The sequence below is a fragment of the Pinus tabuliformis genome, chromosome 6 (genome assembly GCF_031772625.1).
Source record: "Pinus tabuliformis cultivar Carrire ecotype Pingquan chromosome 6, CPIR1, whole genome shotgun sequence".
NCBI lineage: Eukaryota > Viridiplantae > Streptophyta > Pinopsida > Pinales > Pinaceae > Pinus > Pinus tabuliformis.
In genome coordinates, this window is record NC_142292.1 from 98,753,434 (window position 1) to 98,777,196 (window position 23,763).

A 23,763-nucleotide genomic window follows, 5' to 3' on the forward strand; every position below is an offset into this window, starting at 1 on the left:
GGCAGGTATTCGTCCAAAATATTTTGGGCAGAGATACCTTGCCAAGGTGGGACATGATGTGGGCCGATTTGTAGCAGGAGGAGTTGAGACAAGCTCTATTGAAGATCTCCATTAGTGGCAACAACAGATCGAAGTAGGTGAAGGAGGAGGAGAATGTGTCCCTCGCATCTAAGGGTCGCAGTGAGGGACAGAGGGAGAAGTAGAAGAAGAAGAAGAACATGTCAAAGGTCAAGTGCTTCAGGTGTGGCGAGTTGGCCACTACAATACCCATTGTCCTCTCAGGAAGAAGGACAAGGAGGAGAAGCAAGACCAGGTGGCAGCTCATGCCGAGATTGATAGGCTATCCTCCAGGCTGGAGGAAGACTTCGCCATGTTTGCAGACATACCTCCAGGAGTGAGGTGGGGAGACTTGGTTCTATAGCCCCAGAGCGCTACAAATGGGCAGGATCCTTGAGGATTCCACCTCATGGATCAATACCTTGCTACAGGGGCCCATAGTTTTCAGTAGCAAGAGAATTCAGTGAGAGGTGATGTAGGCAGATGCCAGAGTGACAATTGCAGAGACAAGTAGCATTCATAAGCTGGGGAGTGCAATGCGGAGGTGGTAGCGGTGCAGTTGACACAGTGTAGAGTTTGTAGTAGTGCAGATTCTTCAGTGACAGTGCAAATACTAGCAGCAGTTAGAGACTCGGTGACAGATGCATCATATTGATCACAATTGATTCATTTTTTAGGATGCTTCTCAGTTGCAATAGTTGCAGTTGTAGCAACAACAAATGAGAAGAATTTGCAGTGCAGATGCAGTGTTGGCAATAGTTCAGTAGGGTTAGCCAAACACAGATACAACACATATCAGAGTTGCACAGTGGTTGGTGGGTAGCAGCAACCAGACATTAGTAGCGTGACAGGAGATGATGAAGAGACAAGGCGCTGCTACAAGGTGTGTAGTAGAGCATTAGAACACATTCCTCGCTAAGAGGGAGTGTTAGTTTTTGTAGCATTAGATGTGTTCTAGCCACGAAATTTCGTGGAGAGGCTAGAATACATGAGATCTTCAAGACCCGGAAATCGTTTTTGGAATTCAACCTAGAAGTGACTTAATTAGATTATTAGCCAATTTTTAAATATTTCCTAAGTCTAAACTTAGGGAATATGGTTAATTAATCAGAATTAATTAAGGCGTGAATGATCTAGAAACTCACATGGATTGAATTCAAGTTAATGCTAGCCATTGATGAAGATTTAATCTTGGTCGTTGGAGTCCCAATAGAGGATTATAAGAGAAGGTCGATGTGGTCATGGAAAAGATACTTGAGCAGTTTGATTTCATGAGTAGATCGATTTCCAAAGTAGCAGTAGTCAGTTGTCGGGGAGAGAGCCAGTGAGACCGAAGCAGTAAAAGAAGGGCAGAGACAGTGAAGCCAGATGAAGGATTCCAGATCCGGTGAGTGCATTTGCAAAGAGGCAAGTGAGCCACAATGAGGCTGACGTAGTAGCCTCTAGAGGTAAAGTCGATTTGCTGAGGAAGATTGACGTTTTTCAGTTCCAGAGGCTGAGAAGGAGTCCCAGAGTGCTGTAGAAGCTTCTTTTTGGTCAGCGGAAGGTAAAATGACTTCATCAGAATCCAACAGAAGGCAAGCCGTCTAGCGAGCTACGCAGAGCAGTGCAGAGGCTGATGTAGTGCCTCAAAAGGCCGAAATTCTGAAGGCAAGTGGTGTCGGGAAATTGCCTGTGGGGTGAGGAAAATTCCTCTCTAGATTTTTGCCAGTATTTCTCTGTAAGATTGCCAGTTTCGGCATCCAGTTGTACTCAGATTACTTTACTGCTGCTTAGTAATAAAACCCTCAATTGCTGCACTGGTTTTCCCAAGTTGGATTTTTCCGGGGACATTGGTCCAAAAATAACTGTGTTATTTTATGTGCGTGTGCTAGCATTTCTTCCAACATTTATTCTTCCACAATTTTATTTGTATAGATTGCAGTGTGAGTTATTCAGTTTTTGCTGTAGAAAACAGTAAATAAATTGTTAAATTTAATTAACAATTAGGAAAACAGTTTCCAGTTGTTGCAATAGGATTTCGGGTTTTCAAAATCTTCACACTCCATACATACTAGGGTAAATATCGTTGTTGCGTCAATCATTCATGGCTTCCATGCCCAATACATCAATGGGAGAGCATTCTCTCCATGCAGTTCCCTATTCGGTGTCTAGATGAGCATCGTCTCCATGCACTGTTCTATTTGGTGGCCTGTCAATGCCACCTCCTCTAACAACAACTTGCCAAGGTACACTGATGATCCAATTCCCCCACACACGACCAACATACCAAGACAATTCATGGAGTCTGCCTGCTCCTCTATCAGCTCGACTCGTCACTGGTGATGTCCAGAACTTTGGTGGGAATATGAAAATGGGGGTGAGTCCAATCACTAGTTCCACTATCCCGCTAATACCATGACTGACCCAATCCATGGAGTGGTGGGGAGTCCCACCTAGATGCCAATGATGTTCCATTCCTCGAGCCCCTCTGGCAAACCACAACCCCAGCTGAACTATGCACCTAACCATGGATGTATCCAAAAACCAAGCCAACCCCACCAGGTACCAACTCAATACCTCTCGCCATCGAACCCCAAGGGAAGGATTGAGAGCATGAACTCCCGTACACAGAACTATCCCCCCATCCTGCAAATGTTGCCCCCTGCGTAACTCTTGTCGCTTCATCTCACCATCTTGGTCAACACATAAAATCTGTTAGGGTGACTCTGCCTCTCTCTCTCCAACATGCAGAGGCAACCTACTAGTGCTACCAGCCTCATCTATGTATGTCTGAATAGGGTTGCTCTATCGCTCCAATGTGCACTCCAGTTGAACCATTAGGGAACCCATCTGTTCCCCAACGCAAGTCAGTTTAGCCGCTGACTCGGCACAAACCGCTCTCATGCCCTCCAGCTCCTCATTTTGCTGCAAAATGGCCTCTCACACTGTCGTGGCCTTCTTTCTTAATGAAGGTTGGCCTAGAATTGATAAAACTGTCGAGGGCGGCTATCATCTATAAACTCGATCACAACTTTGGACTCCTCCATCTTCTGGTACATCGTCAATGATAAGTATGCCTCCAAGCACCTCATCAATCTGTTGTGGGCGACCATCGTCTAGAAACTCGGTCATAGCATTGGGTACCTATCAACTGTCAGCACCACATCAACAGATGGCCCTCCAAGTTTATGCTCTACCTCCTCAACCAAGGTGTGAGGCAGAGCTATCAAAGAGGTCTCCAACAATGGTGACTCCTGCACCACATCGGGTATATCGATGTGCCCCTCACCATCTTGCTTGCCCTTCTGTTCAACCTTCTCCTCAAGCTCCTGACATCTAAATCCTAGTCTCCACCAACAGAAACGCCCCGTAGTCTCACTCTCTAACTATCCTTTTCTTGTCCACTCCCTTTGAGGGGGTCTAGTGTCTTTTCGGTCGAATTCTCCACGAGCCTTTGTGTGAACTCTGTGTAGGATGTGATATGTGCATGTCCTAAAGAGATCAACCCTTGGTACCACCACTCCATAGCATCTCCATCCAAGTGCAAGGTGGCATGTCTAATAGCATCCGCCTCCCTCATGGGGTTTAGCCGAAAATATGTGTCTCGTTCTTGTACCCATTTTTTGACAAAACTCCTAGCTGAGCCATCAAAGTGGGTGATGGTCATTTTTCCCTCAATGCTACTCACTCTCTCGTGAGTCATGGCTTTGTCTCTGGTTCACCTGTCACAGTGCATACACACCCAAATCTTCCATGATCTTGTTGGCTACCCTACAACTGGCCAAGATCATGTTCTGATACCACTGTAATGTTCCAAATGGAAAATTAACAGCGATATTAAGCAAAATACACAAGCAACACAAAAGAATTCAGACAACAATTAAACACCCTTAAAATTGCACTAGAATTGCGCCAAGCTGAGCCATTTTATTATCAAAAGGAGAGTACAATGCATTGAATGTGTGCACCTGGGCTTTCTGAAGAAAACCAGACAATCCTAGGTGAGCAAAACGCTGCTCGAATGCAAAGGAAATACTTCTCCTCAATGTACTGCGTTGGCCCTGGAATTTTTGCAACTACTGGCTGGAAGAAACCCCTGTTTGAGCCTCCAAAAGTGCTCAGAAAATTCTTCCAAATTAATCTTGGGCTCTTTGGCACAAACCTAGAAAAACCCAGGGAGGGTTTGGGCAAATTTTACTGACCACATAGGACCCAAAATTTAAGCTTACTCCCCCCAACTGGCTGGCAAATAATTATGTTGTTTTGTGGCACCAAAACTTCTCCAAGAATTTTGCAAAATTAGGAGCAGACCCCTTGACCCTTGACCGACAAAACCCATAAATGTTTTGGGCTAATTCCAACCTCCCAGAATTAACCAAAATTTGGTGCTACGCCCTCCTCCACTGGTTCTGCGCCCCCCTTGCAGAGTGACTACTGATTTACCCTTGTTTCCTCCAAATGGCTCGGAAAATTCAGAAATGCTTCGTTGGAAATTTAGGCCCAAAACACTAGCCCCACTAGCTTCTCCTTACTGCAAATTTGACCCACAAATTCTGTCCAGAAAATTACTACGCAGGCCCTAGACGACAAATTTGGGTTCTCTCTGTAGCTGTAGACTCCACCTCTACAAATTACCACAAATTCTCGTCCACCCTCAAGAGATTTTCTCCTAATTTCTCCAGCAGAAGCTCCTTTCGAAACTCCTCAAATCAGTGGCATGAACTTCTGGCCCTGCGTCCTCCTAGAGATTCTAACTGGCTGAGTTATGGCTGGAAATGTCCCACAAGCTCCAGAAAAATCCTCTCCAATAACCTCTGAAATTCTTTCCTAGAGTGACACTAAGTCCATAGAAGAAAGAGTTGAGAATTCCGCCTAGAAATCTCCTTGTGCTAAGCAATATTGGTAGTCTTGGCTAAGCAACTCAAGAATACTCTAAATCAGAAATTCAGTTTGTCAAAAGGCCCCAAAACGAGAGCCTCACCTCCAATTTATAGCCAGCCATCCCTCATGCTCCTTGTGGGCTCCACCCATCGAACTCCCTCTCTCACCCAATTAGAATTCCTCCAAGGGGTGCGTATTCCTTTGGAGTGGCCTCCACTCTCCACTTCCCATTGAATTTCTTGACTTTTCTAATATTTGGGGGCGGCACTTTTATAAATTTTCTTTTTTCACCCACTTTTCCTAAGTTCATATGCCAAATATTTATTAACTGCCAAAAATTGCAAAATTGAGAATTCCCTTAGTAAAACTATTAATTGGGGACATGACAAAGTGTCTAGCAATTAGGTAAAGGTGTTATTGCTTAACTGCATGTAATATGGCCAAAATTTCCTTCTCATAGATGGGTTTAACTTTTTTCCTTTATGTTGGTGCCTTTCAAAGGCAAGTGGGCGGCCTTCTCGCATTAAAACTGCAACAGTGCCATGACATTCCACAACAGAAGATTTTGCTAAATTGTGTGTGGCCAAGAATGGAGTGCTACACATGGCCTTATCAGGTTTCTCAAAGGATTGGGTTGCTTCCTAACTTGACATTATTAGTTTTGTTGTTTAGAACAGTTCTAGTTTCAAATTTACTAGTACATGGTGTTTCTAATTTCTACAATTATGTATGATGTTGCTTTTATGTGCAGGATCTTCAATATTTAAAACCCTTAGAGTGGGAGGCATTGGTAGTAGATGATTGTCATCGCCTTAAGTTACCAAAATCATTGTACGATTTGGATCAACTTCTTGTAGATTTTCGACTTGTGCTCATTAGTGAGGCACCAAAAGTAATATTTATTTCTCTGTAATTTTTGTTCTGTTTCCTGACTTGTATGAGGGATATATGTTCTTAATTAAAATGTTCCTTCCCTTTTCCTGTAAAATAATGCTTCTTGGTCACTTGTTTCTGTTTCTGCAGGATAATTCTTTTGATTTGTCCAATCTTTTACCCTTCCTAGATATGAAAATGGGCCATTTTTTGGATACTCCCAAGGAACACGAGGATCAAGAGAGAAAAGAAGAGGGAACTCAAATGGAGAAAAGGATAAAGGATTACATTATATATGAACATACATCAGATAATCTCTCACGTATTAAATTGATAGAGCATTGGGTTCCAGTGGAGTTCACTGATGTGCAGGTGGAGCTATATTGCAAAACACTCATCAAGAATTCTGATTCGTTATGTTTGTGTTCAAAAATAATTGATTCTGCTGAGCTTCTTAGGGATGTCCTTCTATCATTGAGGAAGGTTAGTGCAAATATGCCTTGCTCAGTGTACTGATTCAGGAAAGTTTCATTTACAGCATTCTTTTTATAGATTTGTTTTAAAATGTAGTAAAAGTTTCAACTGCCAATAATTACCAAAACATTTCTTGTATTGTTTTATAAATCTATTCTTTTTATCAATACTAAATAGTACAACGTATCTTGCTTGCAATATAAAAACTATTGTTTGTTTGTTGTACACTACTTTGGTGTTTTAGTTTTTTTGATGTTCTCAAAATTGAATTCTGATATAAAGTCTTATATCACTAATTATTTTTTTCTTGAAAATTCATTTGTTAGATAGCACTGTCTTCAAAGTTTGTTCATGAATTTGCACTAAGATAATAGAATAAGGTTGATTATAAAGGGAAGATAGGGTTTTGGGATATGATATTGCACACAGCAGGAGATTTAATGAATATGAAATAATATATTACATATGTATAGGAAAAGTGATACAATGTATGGGATGTACGATGAACATCATATTTGTTAATTTTCCTTAGGGCTACATTGTTCTTTGCTTTAGATAATTGCATTATATCCTTTCATCATTCACATATACATTGAATTCACCCCACAGCATTATAACATCATTACATCATATGCAATTATGTAGAAAGAACAATATCAACAATAATGCAGCGAAAATAAAAGGAACATTAGAAGAAAAGTAAGTACACATAGAGACACCAAGATTTGGTTGGAGACCAGGGCAAAACCCCACAAGGGGGAAAACCCAAAATTATTCTTCTTCTATTAGATTTCATCGAAAGTTCAGCAGAGGGGAACAAAGTACAAATTTCGTAAGACTTGTTCACAACTTCGTTTGTGAACAAGTTACATCGATAATACAATTGATGTCATAATTTCATCATACTGTTAATAGGGGTTTCACCATATAAATACCACCACTAAACTGCAATGCTGCCATATATATATATATATAATTGGGATACTAATGATGCCAATAACACTGTACATACAACCCTATTGCTGAGCGAGATCGTATTAATCATACAACAAACATTTATAACTGTGGACTGTGCCGAAGAATAACTGGAACCAACCATTCATATATTGAGAGGATAACTTATTGGAACTATATGCTATTGTAGAGTCATACCGTACAATAGCAGAACCACAGGGCCATATCATGTGAATTGCAGAGGAACTGAACCACATACGTCGCAGAGATATATTATACTTGTTGACCACTACGTGTCAACGACCCATAGTAGTACACCCCCTTTTTTCGCAAAAGGGATATCGCTTGATCAGCGTGTCCATGCCGTTTGATTATCATCGTCAACCTGATCATGTTATGTTGTAAACCCGGTCTGCATGTGTAAATTGTAAATAATCTCAGCAGATCTGTGTCATGTATGTAATTGCCTAGGTAAACCTAATTTTCTGGTGATGATCTACATTCCGGAAGGTTTTTTGTCTCACCAATCCATGATCGACAGAGTTTTCCTTCAAGCCTTACCCCAAAGATAGAGTGCATTTTGTCATTAGAATCTTAGAGGAGTCCTAGTGTGTTAGATCGAGTCTATGTAAAAGTGATTTGGGAATAATCCTAACTATTTGGTTAGGTTATTTTATTACAAATTGCTTGATCTGTTAGATTATATTTGTGTCGCAGAACTGGGTAATCTGTGAGGGTCTTGGTCAAATGGGTTTTCCCCCTTGAGATGTAAAAATGTAAAAATCATGATGTAAAATGTCTTGAGGGTTAGAAAAATAATTTATCCCCTCATAAGTCCTAGGTCCTAGGTAAATTTAAATTTTCCAAAGGCTAAATTTGAGGGTCCTTTAAAAAATTAAATCTTAACTGGTCCAGGGACTAAGATTATTTGATTATTTGGCTAAATTATATGTCTTAGGTCCTAGGGTTAAGTAAAAGTCAAAGTTCTGAGGAAATAAATGCAAAATTTTAATTTTTTGAATTTATTAAATATATTTAATTGAAAAATTCGAAATTTCCTCAATATTTAAAATTTCGACGGATAAGATTAAAAGAAATTTTGATCTTCATCGACGGTCGAGATCGCTTTGACAAGGATCACTCAAACTAGCCGTTGGGAAATTTATCTTTAAATAGGGGGTCAGTTGTCAGTTGAGATCATTCGATCTTTGAGTCGTGTGCTAAGGAAAGGTCTCTTGTAATCGTTTTTCATGTGCAATAAAGAAAGACTTTGGGGTTAATTTCTGCTGGTGTTACTCTTCGTGGAAATGCTGTAAGATGTTTTATTTTCATGCATAGATTTAATTTCAGCCATTGATGATAGCTTTATGAAGAGTGATTTAAATACAGGTATTTTGTTTGGTCACTGAGGTTTGAATGGTAGTTTAAATTCTGAATATAATGGCAGGTATCTCCATTAGATCTGAATTTATTGTCATTTTCTCTCTCTATGTTAATGGTTGAATTAAGTTGTGTAGGAAATTCTTGATTTTGAGATCATTGGGCGTTCGGGAAAGTTTTCAGTTGGACTAGCCAACTCCCGAATAGCATTTTCTGAAGAGCCCAGCTGGTTTTGATCCTGGGCTTATCATTAGAAATTCCGTTGTGGATGCATGAAGGGTTTTCTGAAGCACCTCACTTTAAATTTAAATTTAAAAAAAAATATGTGTAGTATAATGACAGATCTGACCGCTTAGAGCCTTTAAATTGTGAATATTGTAATTATTTAGCTGGATTTTGGGGTTTTTAGCTTCATCCTTGCAATATTGTTTCTCGGCATTCTGTTTTTGCTATTGTAGGTTGCAGATCTGAAGAGGGGGAATTCTTGTCTGAAGCCAGATCTAAGCCCTGGAGGGTAAGATCTGGCCTCAGAATCAGCTCTTGCAGGGGTATTCATCTCAAGTATGGAAATGTTTTCTGGGGTTTTCACCAGGCAAATCTGAAACAAAAAAGATTTAAATTTTTTTAAGGTTTCTGAAGAAATTTGAGGGTTTTCCAGGCCATCTATCTGCTGTTGCTTGGGGTTCATTTTGTTACAGGAATTTTTTTTTGTCTATGTTGTGGAATTGCTGCCAAACCTCCACACAGTTTTTTCCCACTGGCCAGTCTCTGCTCTACCCGCGTTTTTCAAAGCCTTGCTGTCTCAAGGTTGCATATCTCACCATCTCTGCATTCATCCTCAAAGCCATCACACTGCCATAGCTTTGTCTCTTTGTATCCGCAGCCTTGCTCCTCTCCATCGTGCACCCTCATCTACGCGCAATCCATACACTGCTGTTCCCATTTGCAGCCTCCAAACTGCCACGCCATCCACGCTGCCTCCACCATTCAGTGTTCTTCAAACTTTGTTGCCGTCACCAGTTTCCCTCACGCGGCACCTGTAAAGACCTTTCCGGCGTCCTCTGTCATCATACCTGAACGACATCGTTGCATTGGTTCTCCTCGCTGTTACCCTCCTTCCTTCATCGGCCCACTTGCACGCATACCTCATCCCTTCATCCTATCGGCCTTCCGTTCATTGCTGCCATTCATCTGTTGTCTGCCCATGTATCATTACCAAACCTCCCTTCACGATTTGCCTGCATCCTCTCTCGCAGCTCCTCTTCGAGCTTCGCTCCATACTCCGTCACACCTACAGAAAACCAATAGTAGCTGCGTCAAACCATTTCTCCTTGCCATCCCTTCATCGACCAAACCTGCAAAGAACATACATGCAATCAGTGAAACATTTCAACTTTTATGCGTTTAGTTAGGGTTAGCATAATTAGATTGCATTCGATTCTTAGGTTAGCGTATTTTTTTTTGTATATTTGATACGATTAGGTTTTAGCTTTAGAATTAGATTTAGATATTAATTTTAAGTTAGGTTCTAGTTTTAGCTTTGGATATATTTAATTTTAGTTTTGTTCTATTTTGAGTTTGATTTTAAAATAAATCCAAAATAATAAAAAATAAAAAAAATCCAAAAAGCATAAAAAGGGTTAGTCTTTAGGCTCTGATTCATTTTGTTTTGTTTAGATTCACATTAAAAAATAAAATAAAATAAAAAACAAAATCAAAATTTGAGCAAATTGGATGTGTTTGGTCACTTTAAAATTTGAAAATCTTTTGTTGATCATTTATTGTATTAAGTCTTGCTTAGCACATTGAGAAAAGGATTTTCTAAGTCTATGGATTTAAAGTTTCTTTGTGCTAATCATTTTTGTGGTATTCACAGTTAAATGAGCTTAGACTCTTATATTTAAAGATTAACTATTTGAAAGTGGTGAATCATTTTTTGGAATTGGTTAGCATTTGAATTTCATGGTTGAGTAATGAATTCATATCTTTAGAAATTTGATTGCTGGAGCATTGCTAAGTCATTAAAATTGATCGTTATTGCTTGAATATTTTAATGCTCATTGTGTGCTAGACATTCTGGTAAGTATTTTCAAGCAATTTTTAAAAGGTTTGTTCACATTTCTATTTCCTAAGCAGCAGCAAACCAATTATCTGGTTTTCGCTTCATCTAGAGAAGGCATTGGTCTTAAGCATTTAAGATCTAATCAAATTTTTCGATCAAGTGCTTGATTCCCTCACTGTGTCTCCCAAGCCAGCTGATTCGCAGTTGGTCCTCCTTTATCTCATAGGGTCTACCACCCTTAGCCTAGGGAGACGACTTAAATGGAGAGATCGGGGATCAGAGTGACAACCCTCGGTCTGAGCGTTGTCGCGGTGCCTAGGCACTCTGTGCGACAACATTTTTTGGCGCCGCTGCCGGGGACCGATTTATTGGGCCTAGGATTTACGACATTCATCATTCATCTTAAATCTTTCTATCATTCATTTGCGCTGGCAACGACAACATTTTTTGGCCTGGACTTTTCGGTTCGTTTCTTGTTTGGGTGGCGACTCCATTTCTTTTCATTTATTTTTCTCAGACAAGAAGCCCTCCCTTATATCCGGTTGTTTGTTTCCTTTTGGATCCTAGAGTTAGATTCATGTTTAAGTGGCGACTCCACTTCTTTCATTTCTACAAGAATTTTTACTCGAAGCTTGCCTCTTGTGGATCTCTTGATTTTCTTGAGCAAAGGTCTTTCTCTATTATCCATTTGGTCCCTCGTTATTCATCATGAATTATTCATTTATCTCGTGTCGTTTTATTGATGTTCTCCATGATATTCCGGAAATCGCCATTCATAAATTGTCTTTGTTCTCAGGTGGTGATTCAGTTGCTGTTAGAAAGCATCTATGCAGGTTTTCTCGTATAATGCTCATATATTGTAGTTCTCCCCAATATGATCATGAAAATGTCAAAATGCATTTATTTGCCTTTTCTTTAGAGGGTGATGCTTTGAATTGGTTTAATAATTGTCCTTAAGATTCTTTCACTTCTTTACAAGACATCATTCATGCTTTTAAAAATAGATATGGCTATCAAGATAGCTCGCTTTGTACCCCTAAAATTATGCAACATGATGAAAGTGATCTTGTGAAGGATTCAACTGTCGATGAAGGATTTCAAGACAATTCTCCATATCAGAATGTGCCATCCACTTGCACCGTTACAGATCAAATTCATGACAATGGGAAGACAGGGACAAGTTGTCAAATCAGTGTCGACAATGAAAGGGAAAATCAGAAGCAAATTATAGAGGAACTAATGCGGTTGGTAAAAAATATGGAGATTAATCAAGAAAAATTTGTAACTGATTACGTCAATGATATGAGAACTTTATACACCCACCTGGAAAAACGATATAAGGAGATGGAAACCATGAAAGCTAATCATGACAGGGAAATTAATTCTATGCAAAACAAGTTATTAACTATGGATAAAGAAATGACCATCATGACATTCGATTATAATAATCGGTTGGCTACCATGCAAGCAAATCATAAGGAAGAGATAAACTTTGTGCAACGTTGCTTGATGACCATAAAAGCAAAGAATGAAAAAGTAATAAAAGATATGGAAGCTAGTCAGATATGTCTTCAGAATAAGTTATTGAGCATGGAGGAAGACCATGCCAGGGAAATCAATGCTATGAAGGTTGAACACTCTAGCCAGATGGATGCCATAACTATACAGGTACAAAAACTTCAACATCGGTCAGAGGATGAAAGAAACAAGGAAACGTCGATAGATCAGAAGCCTCCTTATTTGTTGTAGCAAGCTGCATCTTATTATGAGGAGGTCATTTGTTCCATTGAAAAGTGGTTAATTGAAGGTGATCAAGATTAAAATTAAAAACGATAAAAATCAGATGCAAGATGAAGAAAGACATGTCACACACATCTTACGTACTTCATCTAAGAGTTTTGAAGCAGAAGGTTCCATGTCATCAGTGATACACCCTGCCACAAAGAAAAAATGCAAGAGAAAGAGAACGAGAAAGCGATTTGATGCATCAGATAGCCGTAAGCAGCTTGATTTTCGGATAGGAAAAAGTCCTACCGTATGCAGAATTGGACATGGCACATCCGAGAAGCAGCCGACAGATTTGCCTGAAAGCAGGCAAATGCTCAGCGTACACTATATTGAATGCATCTGATGCCATGGGACATCCTCTGTATTTCTAACCTTACACCTTGTCATTTCAGTATTTCATTTCTGTTTTAGGATTAGATTCACTTTTCATGTTACTAGATAGTTAATAAATGAAGAGCTTATATCTTTCATGTGCTTAATGTTATATGATTATTTTTGGATGGACGCTACTTATGTTTTGTTGTGTGTTGCATGGATGCAGATTCTAGATTCTCATATTCCTATAGTGTAGCAACGTGTCCCCAAGTAGAGCCAGATGTTGACCACTACGTGTCAACGACCCATAGCAGTACACCCCCTTTTTTCGCAAAAGGGATATCGCTTGATCAGCATGTCCCTGCCGTTTGATTATTATCATCAACCTGATCATGTTATGTTGTAAACCCAGTCTGCATGTGTAAATTGTAAATAATCTCTGCAGATCTGTGTCATGTATGTAATTGCCTAGGTAAACCTAATTTTCTGGTGATGATCTACATTCCGGAAGGTTTTTTGTCTCACCGATCCATGATCGGTAGAGTTTTCCTTCAAGCCTTACCCCAAAGCCGGAATGGATTTTGTCATCTGGTGTATTCTCCAAGTGACTCTTAAACCTTCTCTTATACTTTTCTCGTTGACAAATCAATGGCTGAGATTAAGTCCCTAATCGACGGATAAGATTATATCTGGCTTGATCCATGTCTTTTGGACCATTCTAACACAATTTTATATTAATTCACATTAATATTTTAATTTTCCTAAGTTTAGACTTAGGGACTCCATTAAAAATATTAATTATTTTAATATCTCCCTACCTGTTTAGAATCTGCCTAAACCCTTTCTGAGTATTGGAGATCTCATGTGCCCTAACCTCTCCACCAAATTTCGTGGCTAGAGCACATTCGATGTTTCCCCAAATCAACATGTCGTTGGTCCATCAACGGCCGAGATTAAATCTCTAATCAACAGCTAAGATTAGATTTGGCTTGATCCATGACTTTTGGAACCTTCTAACCCAGTTTTATATTAATACCCATTAATATTTTATTTTTCCTAAGTTTAGACTTAGGAACTCCATTAAAAATATTAATTATTTTAATATCTCCCAAACCGGGTACAATCTGTCCAAACCATTTATGGGTCTTGGAGATCTCATGTGTTTTAGCCTCTACACCAATTTTCATGGCTAGAGCACATCCGATGCTACCCCAAATCGACAGTCTCTCTTCGCGAGGACTGTGCTCCAGTAATACTCCTCACTGAGCATCACTTTGATTATCTGTTACCGGTACTTGTGCTGATGCTAGGCCTCCCTGCCCAACATCCTCTGCATTATTGCATCCTGTACTGCTGCCCATGGCCCTGCCATTGGCACCGCTGCATCCGTATGGCAGCTCCCTCTGCATCCTTGCTTCTGCTGGTCCATTCTTCCAACACTTCATCTACTCTGCATCCCCGTCTCATCATGCTGCATCGTGCTACTGCATACTGCTACTACACTGCAGCTCAGTTACTGAGAAGTAAGTAATTGATCCACCCAACTTCTAACATCCCTATCAGGTTAGAAACACTCCCGATGCTGAATCTCCCTCTGCCGTTATCAAATGCTCCTTCTATTGACCTCTGCACTGTTGCAACAACTCCCTATGTCTCGCACTGTTGCACACCTCTCTATGCCATCTTGCACTGGTGCAACACTCCCGTGCGTCTCGCACTGTTGCAGCCTGCTAGCCTCGTGCTGCTCGGGGACTCCTGTGCTGTAGCACTCTCCTCTGCCTCATCCACATTCGTCTCTACCCACATCCGCCAGTCCTACTACTCCTCTTCGGGGCTCCCATAGCAAGGTATAATCCAAGAGGTTGGGTACCTCAAGAATCCTGCCCCTCATCGCCTGTAGTCCTCCTGACTACAACTTGATGTCTCCCCACTTCTTCTTAAGTGGCACATGAGCACTCATGGCACAATTGTCATCCTCCTCAACTTCTTTCTCCGCCTTCGCTGGCGCTGCCTTAGAGTCAGAAGACTTTCCCTTTCTCTTCTTCCTGGGACACTGGTTTGCATAGTGACCCAGTTCCCCACAATGGAAGCACTTGACCTTGGAGAGGTCCTTCTTCTTCCTCTTCTCCTGCTTTCTCGCAGATGCTAGAGCCGCATCCTCTTCCTCTTCCTTCTTGATCCTGACCCCTTTGCTGCTACTCCCCGTCTTGGTTAGCCGTCTGATCTCTTCTTGACAAAGAGCCACCCACAATTCTTCCTAATCCGGAAGACTCGCCCTGCCTAGTATGCTCTGGAAAAATGTCTCCCAATCTTCGGAGATTGCATTAAGTGCAGTCCTTACCATCAACTCTTTATTCGGCGTGGCCCCTATGGAAGTCATTTGGTCACAGATCTCCTTCAACCGACCGAGGAAGACATCTATCTGCTCTCCCTTCTGCATCTGGTATGACCTTAGCTGATTCTCCGGGAGCATCTTCCTCTGCACGGAAGTGTGTTGGTACAATGTCTTCAAAGTGTCCCACATCTCCTTTGTCGTTTCCTTCTCGGCAATATGTGGGACCACATGATCCTTGACCATATCAAGGATGATACACTTTGCCTTAGCCATTGCCTCCTTGTACCTTTCATTAGCTACCGGGTCAATTGGGATAGCCATCACTCTCAAGGCGAAGCCCTTGATACGATGTCTGTCTAGAATGGACAAGATCCTAGCCTTCCAGACCACAAATTTGGACGCTCCGTCCAGCTTGCCCTGATCTCTGAGCCCATTCACAGCCATCTCGCTGCTCTTTTGTCAACTCCTCCGAGTCTCTCTACTTCCCGCCTAGAAGTTCTCGGTTCGACTCCTGTTGAGTCTCTCTACTTCTCGCCTGGAAGTTCTCGGTTCGACTCCTATTGAGTCTCTCTACTTCCCGTCTGGAAGTTCTCTTCTGGACTCCCTCTGAGTCTTGATTTCCCTCCTGGAAATCCTTCTGCCAACTGTCAAGTTGTCCCTCTCCAATCGTCTATGCAACTACAACACTGATCCAGATTCCTTGGCTAAAAATCCACCTCGGCAACAACTTCCCCTACCTTGGTCTTGCTCTGTTAGGTACTGTTCTAACCACAGTACCCCACCAGCTTCGCTCCCGCAAACTGCCCACAGCGTCCTTCACCCTAGCAACTGAAGGATTGAGCCTCTTGGCTCTACGCAATCCTGGCACCAGCAAAACAACTCCCTTAGCCAACTGCGTCGGCCCTCCTGGCCTCTGTGTGGCTCAACGTCAGCATCTCTCTGCCCTCCTCAACCTCTGCGCTAGCCTCTCTCTGGCCCAGATTGATGACGCATTCCCTTTGCGTCAACCCTTCTTCTGTGGCCTCTGCAAGGATCAACTACTATCACTCAGGGGAACTGATTCTGCTGCAAATTCTCTGCTCAGCTGATGCCTTCAGCTCTCCCGTAATCTGCAACCACCCTCTGATACCATGTTGAATTTTCTAAGTCTATCCGTTAGAAAATTAATCTGTATTCTGCTGGTTTATTTCTTCTACTTGTAAATTCTGAACAAGTTATTTAAAACATTTAAATACCGAAATAAACACGATATAGTCACAACATCTATAGATCATCAACTGAAAGAAGACAAACACACAAGTGACACTGTTATTTTTGGACAAATGTCCTCGGAAAAACCCAATGCGGGAAAACCAGTGCAACTATTCAGAGGGTTTATTATTATGCAGTATTTCCTTGAGTACAACTGGGTGCCTAACTGTCTCACCCGACAGAGAAAAATAGACATCAACAATACCTCTATATTCGGAAACAGGGATTCAGAAACCTTGTCCCTCAAAACCCTCTCCGGTGACTCTGAAGCTCAGCGCTGGCCCTTCTGGCCTTTGTGTTAGCCTTCTGCTGACCTGCGTCAGCCCTCTGAGGTACTACGCAGCCTCTAGGACCCTCTGCGTCATTCCAACAGCCTCTACGTGGATGACGCAGTCCCTCTGGCCTCTGCGTTGTCTATGCTGGGCTCTGCGTGGCCTGAACTGGCTGCTGCTCTCTCTCCTTGCTTTTGCGCTGGTCTCTTAGTACTGTCTCTGCCTCTCTGTTTAGTACTCACTGCCCCTCGCTGCTGATCACTGATTCACTTTTGCTTAGCAACCCCGCTCTAGCAAATCGAATGACTGATCACTCTGGTGTGTTCTCCAACTGACCCTCAAGCCTCTTCTTATACTTTTCTCGTTAGTCCATCAACGACCAAGATTAAATCTACAGTCAATAGCTAAGATTAAATTTGGCTTGATCCATGACTTTTGGAACCTTCTAACCTAGTTTTATATTAATACCCATTAATATTTTATTTTTCCTAAGTTTAGACTTAGGAACTCCATTAAAAATATTAATTATTTTAATATCTATCCAAACCATTTCTGGGTCTTGGAGATCTCATGTGCTTTAGCCTCCACCAATTTTCATGGCTAGAGCACATCCGATGCTACCCCAAATCAATAAGAAAGAATTATTTATTGGAATTGAAAGCTTTAGTTTCCTATCTAGCTTCATTATTAGGGTTTAGGCCCACACGAGAGAGTCTTTACATTATCATAATTGTACTCTTTTATTTGCACTTGTCTTATGGAGTTACGTTCTAGGGTTCATGAAGAAACGCTAAGAGAACTTATGAAGTCTAGAGAGGTCACCTTTTTTGGGAGCTTGCCCTTGTGAGTGTTAGGTAAACTTGACTCAGAAAAAGTGTCCAAGTTGACTGGGTCAAATGCTAGTGGTCTCGAGCACGTGGCTTAGTGTACCCATGTTTTTCTGCCCATGGAATTCATGTAATGAAGCCTTTGAAAGGCTAGGTGAAGAATCTGATGATTTCTATAGCATCGGATGTTCTCTAGGATCGAGATTTTGTAGAGAGGCTAAGACACATGCATTCTTCGATACCCAGAAATTGTTTGGGAAAAGTCCACCTAGAGATGGTTTAATTAAAATAATTAATCATTTTTAATGTATTACTAAGTCTAAACTTAGGAAATGTGATTAATTAAAGGGTATTAATTAAATCTGGGGTGAATCTTCTAGAAGACGAGGATCAACTCCCAGTTAATCTTAGCCTTTGATTATGTTTTAATCTTAGCCGTTGGTGCTCCAACGAGAGATTATAAGCAGGAGCTTGATGGGCACTTGGAGAACACATCAAAATAGTGAGATCTAGAGATCGAATTTCTCAAGAGTAGCAACGCTGAGTTAACGGAGAGAGATCGAGTATTTTCTTGCAGTGAGGGGTAGGGATAGTAGACCAAAGGGAAGTTTTTTAGTTTCGGAGAGTGCAAGGCAAAGAAGGAAACAAGAGGTTCAAAGAGGAAGCGCAAAGCTTCAGAGGGAGTCTGTATTTTTGCTGGGAGCAGTCGAGATCTAGAGCCGGAAGCCGGGGTGTGAGACCGGAGGGCCAAAGGGTCGAAGTTCCAGTGAGCAGAAGATCAAAGGAAGAGGTGACACAGTTCCTAGAGGTTGTGACGCAGATCTGCGTAGGCTGACGCGGAGACTGCGTAGAGGTAGCCTGGGGCTAGCCATCCAGAGCCTGGATCAGATTCGGATCCCCAGTGACAGTGTGAGATTTTTCTCACTACCTCTTTGCCAGTTTATTCTCTGTATCGGATTGCCAGTTTGGGCATCTAATGATTTGTACTCAGATTACTACTGCATATTAATAAAACCCTCAATTGCTGCACTGATTTTCGCACATTGGTTTTTTTTTGGGGACATTGGTCCAAAAACAATGGTGTAATTGTGTGTGCTTATTTCTCTCCTATGCTATCTTTTGTTTCTGCAATATTTTATATTTTGAAGGATGCATTAGATTTTATCTCGATGTTTACTGTCTAACAATGTGAATAACTTGATTAAGAAATTAACAAGTATGAGAAATTTAATCAGTTGTTGCAGTACGAATTCACGTCACTAAATTTTCACAGAATCTATTGTAATGGGCCAAGGGATGTGAGTAGTGAAGGCTCACTTGGCTAACTTGGTCGAGTTTTGGGTAAGGGATCTAATGGAATTCTATTAGCTGGGTTTTTCCTCAGAGTTGGGGTTTTCCTATGGTAAAAACTGTGTGCATTATGTTTTATGATTATTGCTGGTAATTTTTCTCTCAGTAAGTATTTTGTTTCTCTCTGGTAATATTTAGCAATTGGTATCAAAACCTTGGTCTAGGCTCTAGATTTAGAGGGACACCTTTGTGGCCAAGGTTAACCTAGACTCCCTATTGGGAGTGGGTTGACAGTGGCTCTGAGGTTGAAGTTGTGGACTCGGTACAAGGATTTGCAAGTTCAGTTTTTAATTTTTGCACCGAAGCTTCCATTGCCTTAAATAATGGTAGAAGTCCACTTGATTGTTAGCTTTTGTGGTGCAATTTTGTATTTGCATTACCAATTATAGCCTTCTGGGATCACATCAATCTGTCAACTAACCCCAACAATATCAAATCCCGACATCATGATTTTTTCATATATATATATATATTCCCACATGAAAAATGTTGATTTGGGGTAGCATCGGATGTGATCTAGCCATGAAAATTGGTGGAGGCTAAAGCACATGAGATCTCCAAGACCCAGAAATGGTTTGGACAGATTGTACCTGGCTTGGGAGATATTAAAATAATTAATATTTTTAATGGAGTTCCTAAGTCTAAACTTAGGAAAAATAAAACATTAATGGGTATTAATATAAAACTGGGTTAGAAGGTTCCAAAAGTCATGGATCAAGCCAAATCTAATCTTAGCCATTGATTAGAGATTTAATCTCGGCTGTTGATGGACCAACGAGAAAAGGATAAGAAGAGGCTTGAGGGTCAGTTGTAGAATACACCAGAGTGATCAGTCATTCATTTTGCTAGAGCGGGTTTGCTAAGCAAAGTTGAATCAGTGATCAGTAGTGAGGTGCAGTGAGTACGAGGCCGAGAGGCAAGGACAATACTGGGAGGCCAGTGTAGAAGCGGAGAGAGCGAGAGCAGCCGTCAGTCCTGGCTACTCAGAGCCCACCAGAGGCAACGCAGAGCCCAGAGAGACTGTGTCATCCACGCATAGGGCAGAGGGAGTGATGCAGAGGCTCCCAGAGTCTGCGCAGTGCCTCAGAAGGCTGACGCAGAGGGTCCTGGGGCTGACGCAGGTCAGTAGGAGGCTGATGCAGTGGCCAGATGGGCCAGTGCTGAGCTTTAGTTGTGCCAGAGACGGTTTTGTGGGATAGGTTTTCTGAATACCTGTTTTCGAATATAGAGGTATTGCTGCCGTGTATTTTTCTGTGTTGGGTGAGCCGGTTAGGCACCCAGTTGTACTCAGAAAGACTGCATAATAATATAACCCTCAGAATAGCTGCAATGGTTTTCCCGCATTGGGTTTTTCCGGGGACATTGGTCCAAAATAACGGTGTCACTTGTGTGCTTGTTTTCTTTCAGTTGATGATATGTAGATGTTGATACCAGTGTGGAAAAAGTCTGCAAAAAATCCCGATTTAATCCTAAAAACGTGATTTTTGAACTAAACAATTTAATCCCTTGACTTTTTGGCGACTTTTTCAAAAGTCGCAATTTTTTCCTTATACTCCCGATTTAATCGGGAGTTGACCCAAAAAGTCTGCCTCCCTTCCCAGGCCGCAGATAAAGAGGCCGCAAAGGTGAAAAAACTGTAAATTGAAGCTTCCATCCATGCATTTTCATGTTATTGCATTATATTGTTTGTCATTCGACTCATACTTCTTGCAAGCATAGTAGTCTCATTTGTAATCTATTAGTTTTGAGGTTAGGATATGTTTTTGTTTTCCAAGGAAAAACAAATCTTTATACTTCATATTTCTTGTTAGAAAGCAAAGTATACAATGGCTAAGCCTCCAGGCTTTCAGTGATCCAGACTCTAACAACCACTGCCCCTTCAAAAGATTACAAAAGTACCAAAAGGACAGGCATACAATAGTGTTCCGTAGAAAGAACCCCACACCATCAAAAACATTGTTACAGTTGTTGAATGCTTCCAGAAGAAACAACAAAGAGGAGGTCATGAAGATCAAATAACAACAACCTGTCCAAAAAAAACAAAACCAGTGCCTCAAAAAAGAACCCATTTTTCAGACAGGAACAAAGTACTTGTGAAATCTTGTGACAGCAAAGATCCTTCCTGCAATGAGAGCACGTTTTGAAAGGGAATCTTCTTTTGTGGTGAACTCCTTGTAAATGTGGGGAAAGGTTATGTATCAGAAGTGGATTTTACCTCCAAGAGTTTTTGAATAATAGATGCCAAGGCTAGGTTAGTAATATGACATCTACTGTTTTCTCAGAAAATAAGCAGCTTGGAGTCACCAAGCGTTAATTTTCCCATCTACTGTGATACTCACTGTTTATTTTCATTGGACCTACCACCTGACACCTTATTACCCAAGCAGATTACAATCTACTGAATAAATGCATGACTTATTTCTTAATACAAGTAGGAAACAAAAATTAAAAGAGGAAGAGGATCTCAGTGACTGATTACTTGATGACTTTTAGATGACTCATGATATACATTTATTATATTTTTTGTTGATATTTTGACTCTTGAGATTTGAGACTCAGACAGGACTCAAAATTCAAGAGTTGATTCACTATTTTGATATGTGATGTAGCACTAGACTTCATATACATATTATATATTAGCTTACTTTACATGTTTATGTGGAAATGCATTTATTTGATGTTGTGGATACTCTAGATGTTAATTTTTTTTTTTAAAAATGAATAATTTTGTGTTTTTTTTTTTAATTTTGCCGACTTTTTCAAAAAAATCCCGACTTTGACGAGTTTTTCAACTTTTGCACCCTTGCCGAATTAATCCCGACTTCGACTTTTTCCACATTGGTTGATACTAGTGTTTATTTTCAGTATTTACATGGTAAATAACTTGTTAAGTAATTAAACAAGTAGGTGAAATAAACTAGATAGTACTGGAAGAAATACTAACGAGTTAGACTTAGAAAATCTAACATGGTATCAGAGCGTGGTTGCAGATCATAGGAACACTGAAGGCATTGGTCGAGCAGAGCATTTGCAACAGATTCAGCTGTCCCAAGTGACAGCTGATCCTTGCAGAAGGCGATAGAGGAAGGAGTGACCCACAGGGACTGCGTCATCAGTTTGGGCCAGAGAAAGGCCAACACAGAGGCTGATGGAGGTAGAATCAGGCTCACGTAGAGCCACGCAGAGGCTAGAAGGGCTGACGCAGTTGGCTGAGGGAGCTGATTTGCCGGTGCCGAGATTGCGCAGAGCCAACTGGCTCAATCCTTCAGTTGCGGGGCATAGGAAGCTGTGGGTAGTTTGCGGAGAGAAGCTGGTGGGGTACTGTGGTCAAAACAGTACCTAACAGGGCAAGACCAAGGTGGAGGGAGTTGCTGCCGAGGCAGATTTCTAGCCAAGGAATTTGGATCAGTGTTGCAGTTGCACACACGATCGGAGTGGGGAAACTTGACATTGGCAGAAGGATTTCCAGAAGGGAAATCGAGACTTAGAGGGAGTCGAATTGAAAACTTCCAGACGGGAAGTTGAGAGACTCAGCAGGAATCGAATAGAGGACTTCCAGGAGGGAAGTAGAGAGACTCGGAGGTGTCGAAAGAAGAGCAGTGAGATGGCCGTGAATGGGCTGAGAGATCAGGACAGGCTGGACGAAGCATCCAACTTTGTAGTTTGGAAGGCCAGGATCTTGTCCATTCTAGACAGACATCATATCAAGGGCTTCGCCTTGAGAGTGATGGCTATCCTAGTTGACTCGGTAGCTAACGAAAGGTACGAGGAGGCAATGGCTAAGGCAAAGTGCATCATCCTTGATGGGGTCAAGGATCATGTGGTACCACATATTGCCGAGAAGGAAATGACAAAGGAGATGTGGGACACTTTGAAGACATTGTACCAACATACTTTCGTGCAGAGGAAGATGCTCCTGGAGAATCAGCTAAGGTCATACTAGATGCAGAAGGGAGAGCAGATAGATGTCTTCCTCGGTCGGTTGAAGGAGATCCATGACCAGCTAACTTCCATAGGGGCCACGCCAGATCAGGAGTTGATGGTAAGGACCGCACTTAACGCAGTCTCCGAGGATTGGGAGACATTTGTCCAAAGCATATTGGGCAGGACGAGTCTTCCAGATTGGGAAGAACTGTGGGCAGCTTTTCGTCAAGAAGAGATCAGACGGCTGACCAAGGCGGGGAGTAGTGGCAAAGGGGTCAAGATCAAGAAGGAAGAGGAAGAGGATGTGGCTCTAGAATCTGCGGGAAAGCAGGAGAAGAAGAAGAAGAAGGACCTCTCCAAGGTCAAGTGCTTCCATTATGGGGAACTGGGTCACTATGCGAACTAGTGTCCAAGGAAGAAGAGTAAGGGAGAGGCTTTTGACTCGAAGGCAGCGCCAGCGAGGGCGGAGAAAGAAGTCGAGGAGGATGACGATTGTGCCAGGAGTGCTCATGTGCCACTTGAGAAGAAGTGGGGAGACATCGAGCTGTAGTGAGGAGGACCACAAGCGATGAGGGGCAGGATCCTTGAGGTACCCAACCTCTTGGATTATACCTTGCTACCGGAGCCCTGAAGAGAGAGTAGCAGAATTGGCGGATGTAGGTAGAGACGGATGCGGATGAAGTGATAGAGAGTGCTATAGTGCAGGAGTCCCCGGTAGCGCGAGGGTAGCAAGCCGCAGCAGTGCGAGAGTCATGGAGAGTTTTGCACTAGTGCAGGATGGCACATAGAGGTGTGAAACGGTGCGAGATGAAGGGAGTGGTTGCAGCAACACAGAGGTTAGTAGAGGGAGCACTTGTTAGCGGCAGAGGCAGCTTCAACATCGAGAGTGCTTTTAGCCTGACAGGGATGTCAAAAGTTGGGTGGATCAGTTACCTACTTTTCAGTAACTGAGTTGCAATGCAGTAGCGGTTAGCAGTAGCACGATGCAACATGATGAGAGGGGATGCAGTGAAGATGCATTGTTGGGAGGATGGACTA

At 41.7% G+C, this 23,763-nt stretch overlaps 1 protein-coding gene across 4 annotated transcripts in view; it reads left to right on the forward strand.

The window, feature by feature from the left end:
• Window positions 1-23,763, forward strand: part of LOC149257442 (uncharacterized) — a 454,745-nt gene that overhangs the window by 125,573 nt on the left and 305,409 nt on the right. For all 4 annotated transcript variants that reach the window (XM_089414304.1, XM_089414300.1, XM_089414302.1 and 1 more), the window contains 2 exons: window positions 5,672-5,812; window positions 5,944-6,276. In XM_089414304.1, the coding sequence (XP_089270430.1) occupies window positions 5,672-5,812; window positions 5,944-6,276 (474 nt within the window). The remainder of the gene's footprint in view (window positions 1-5,671; window positions 5,813-5,943; window positions 6,277-23,763) is intronic.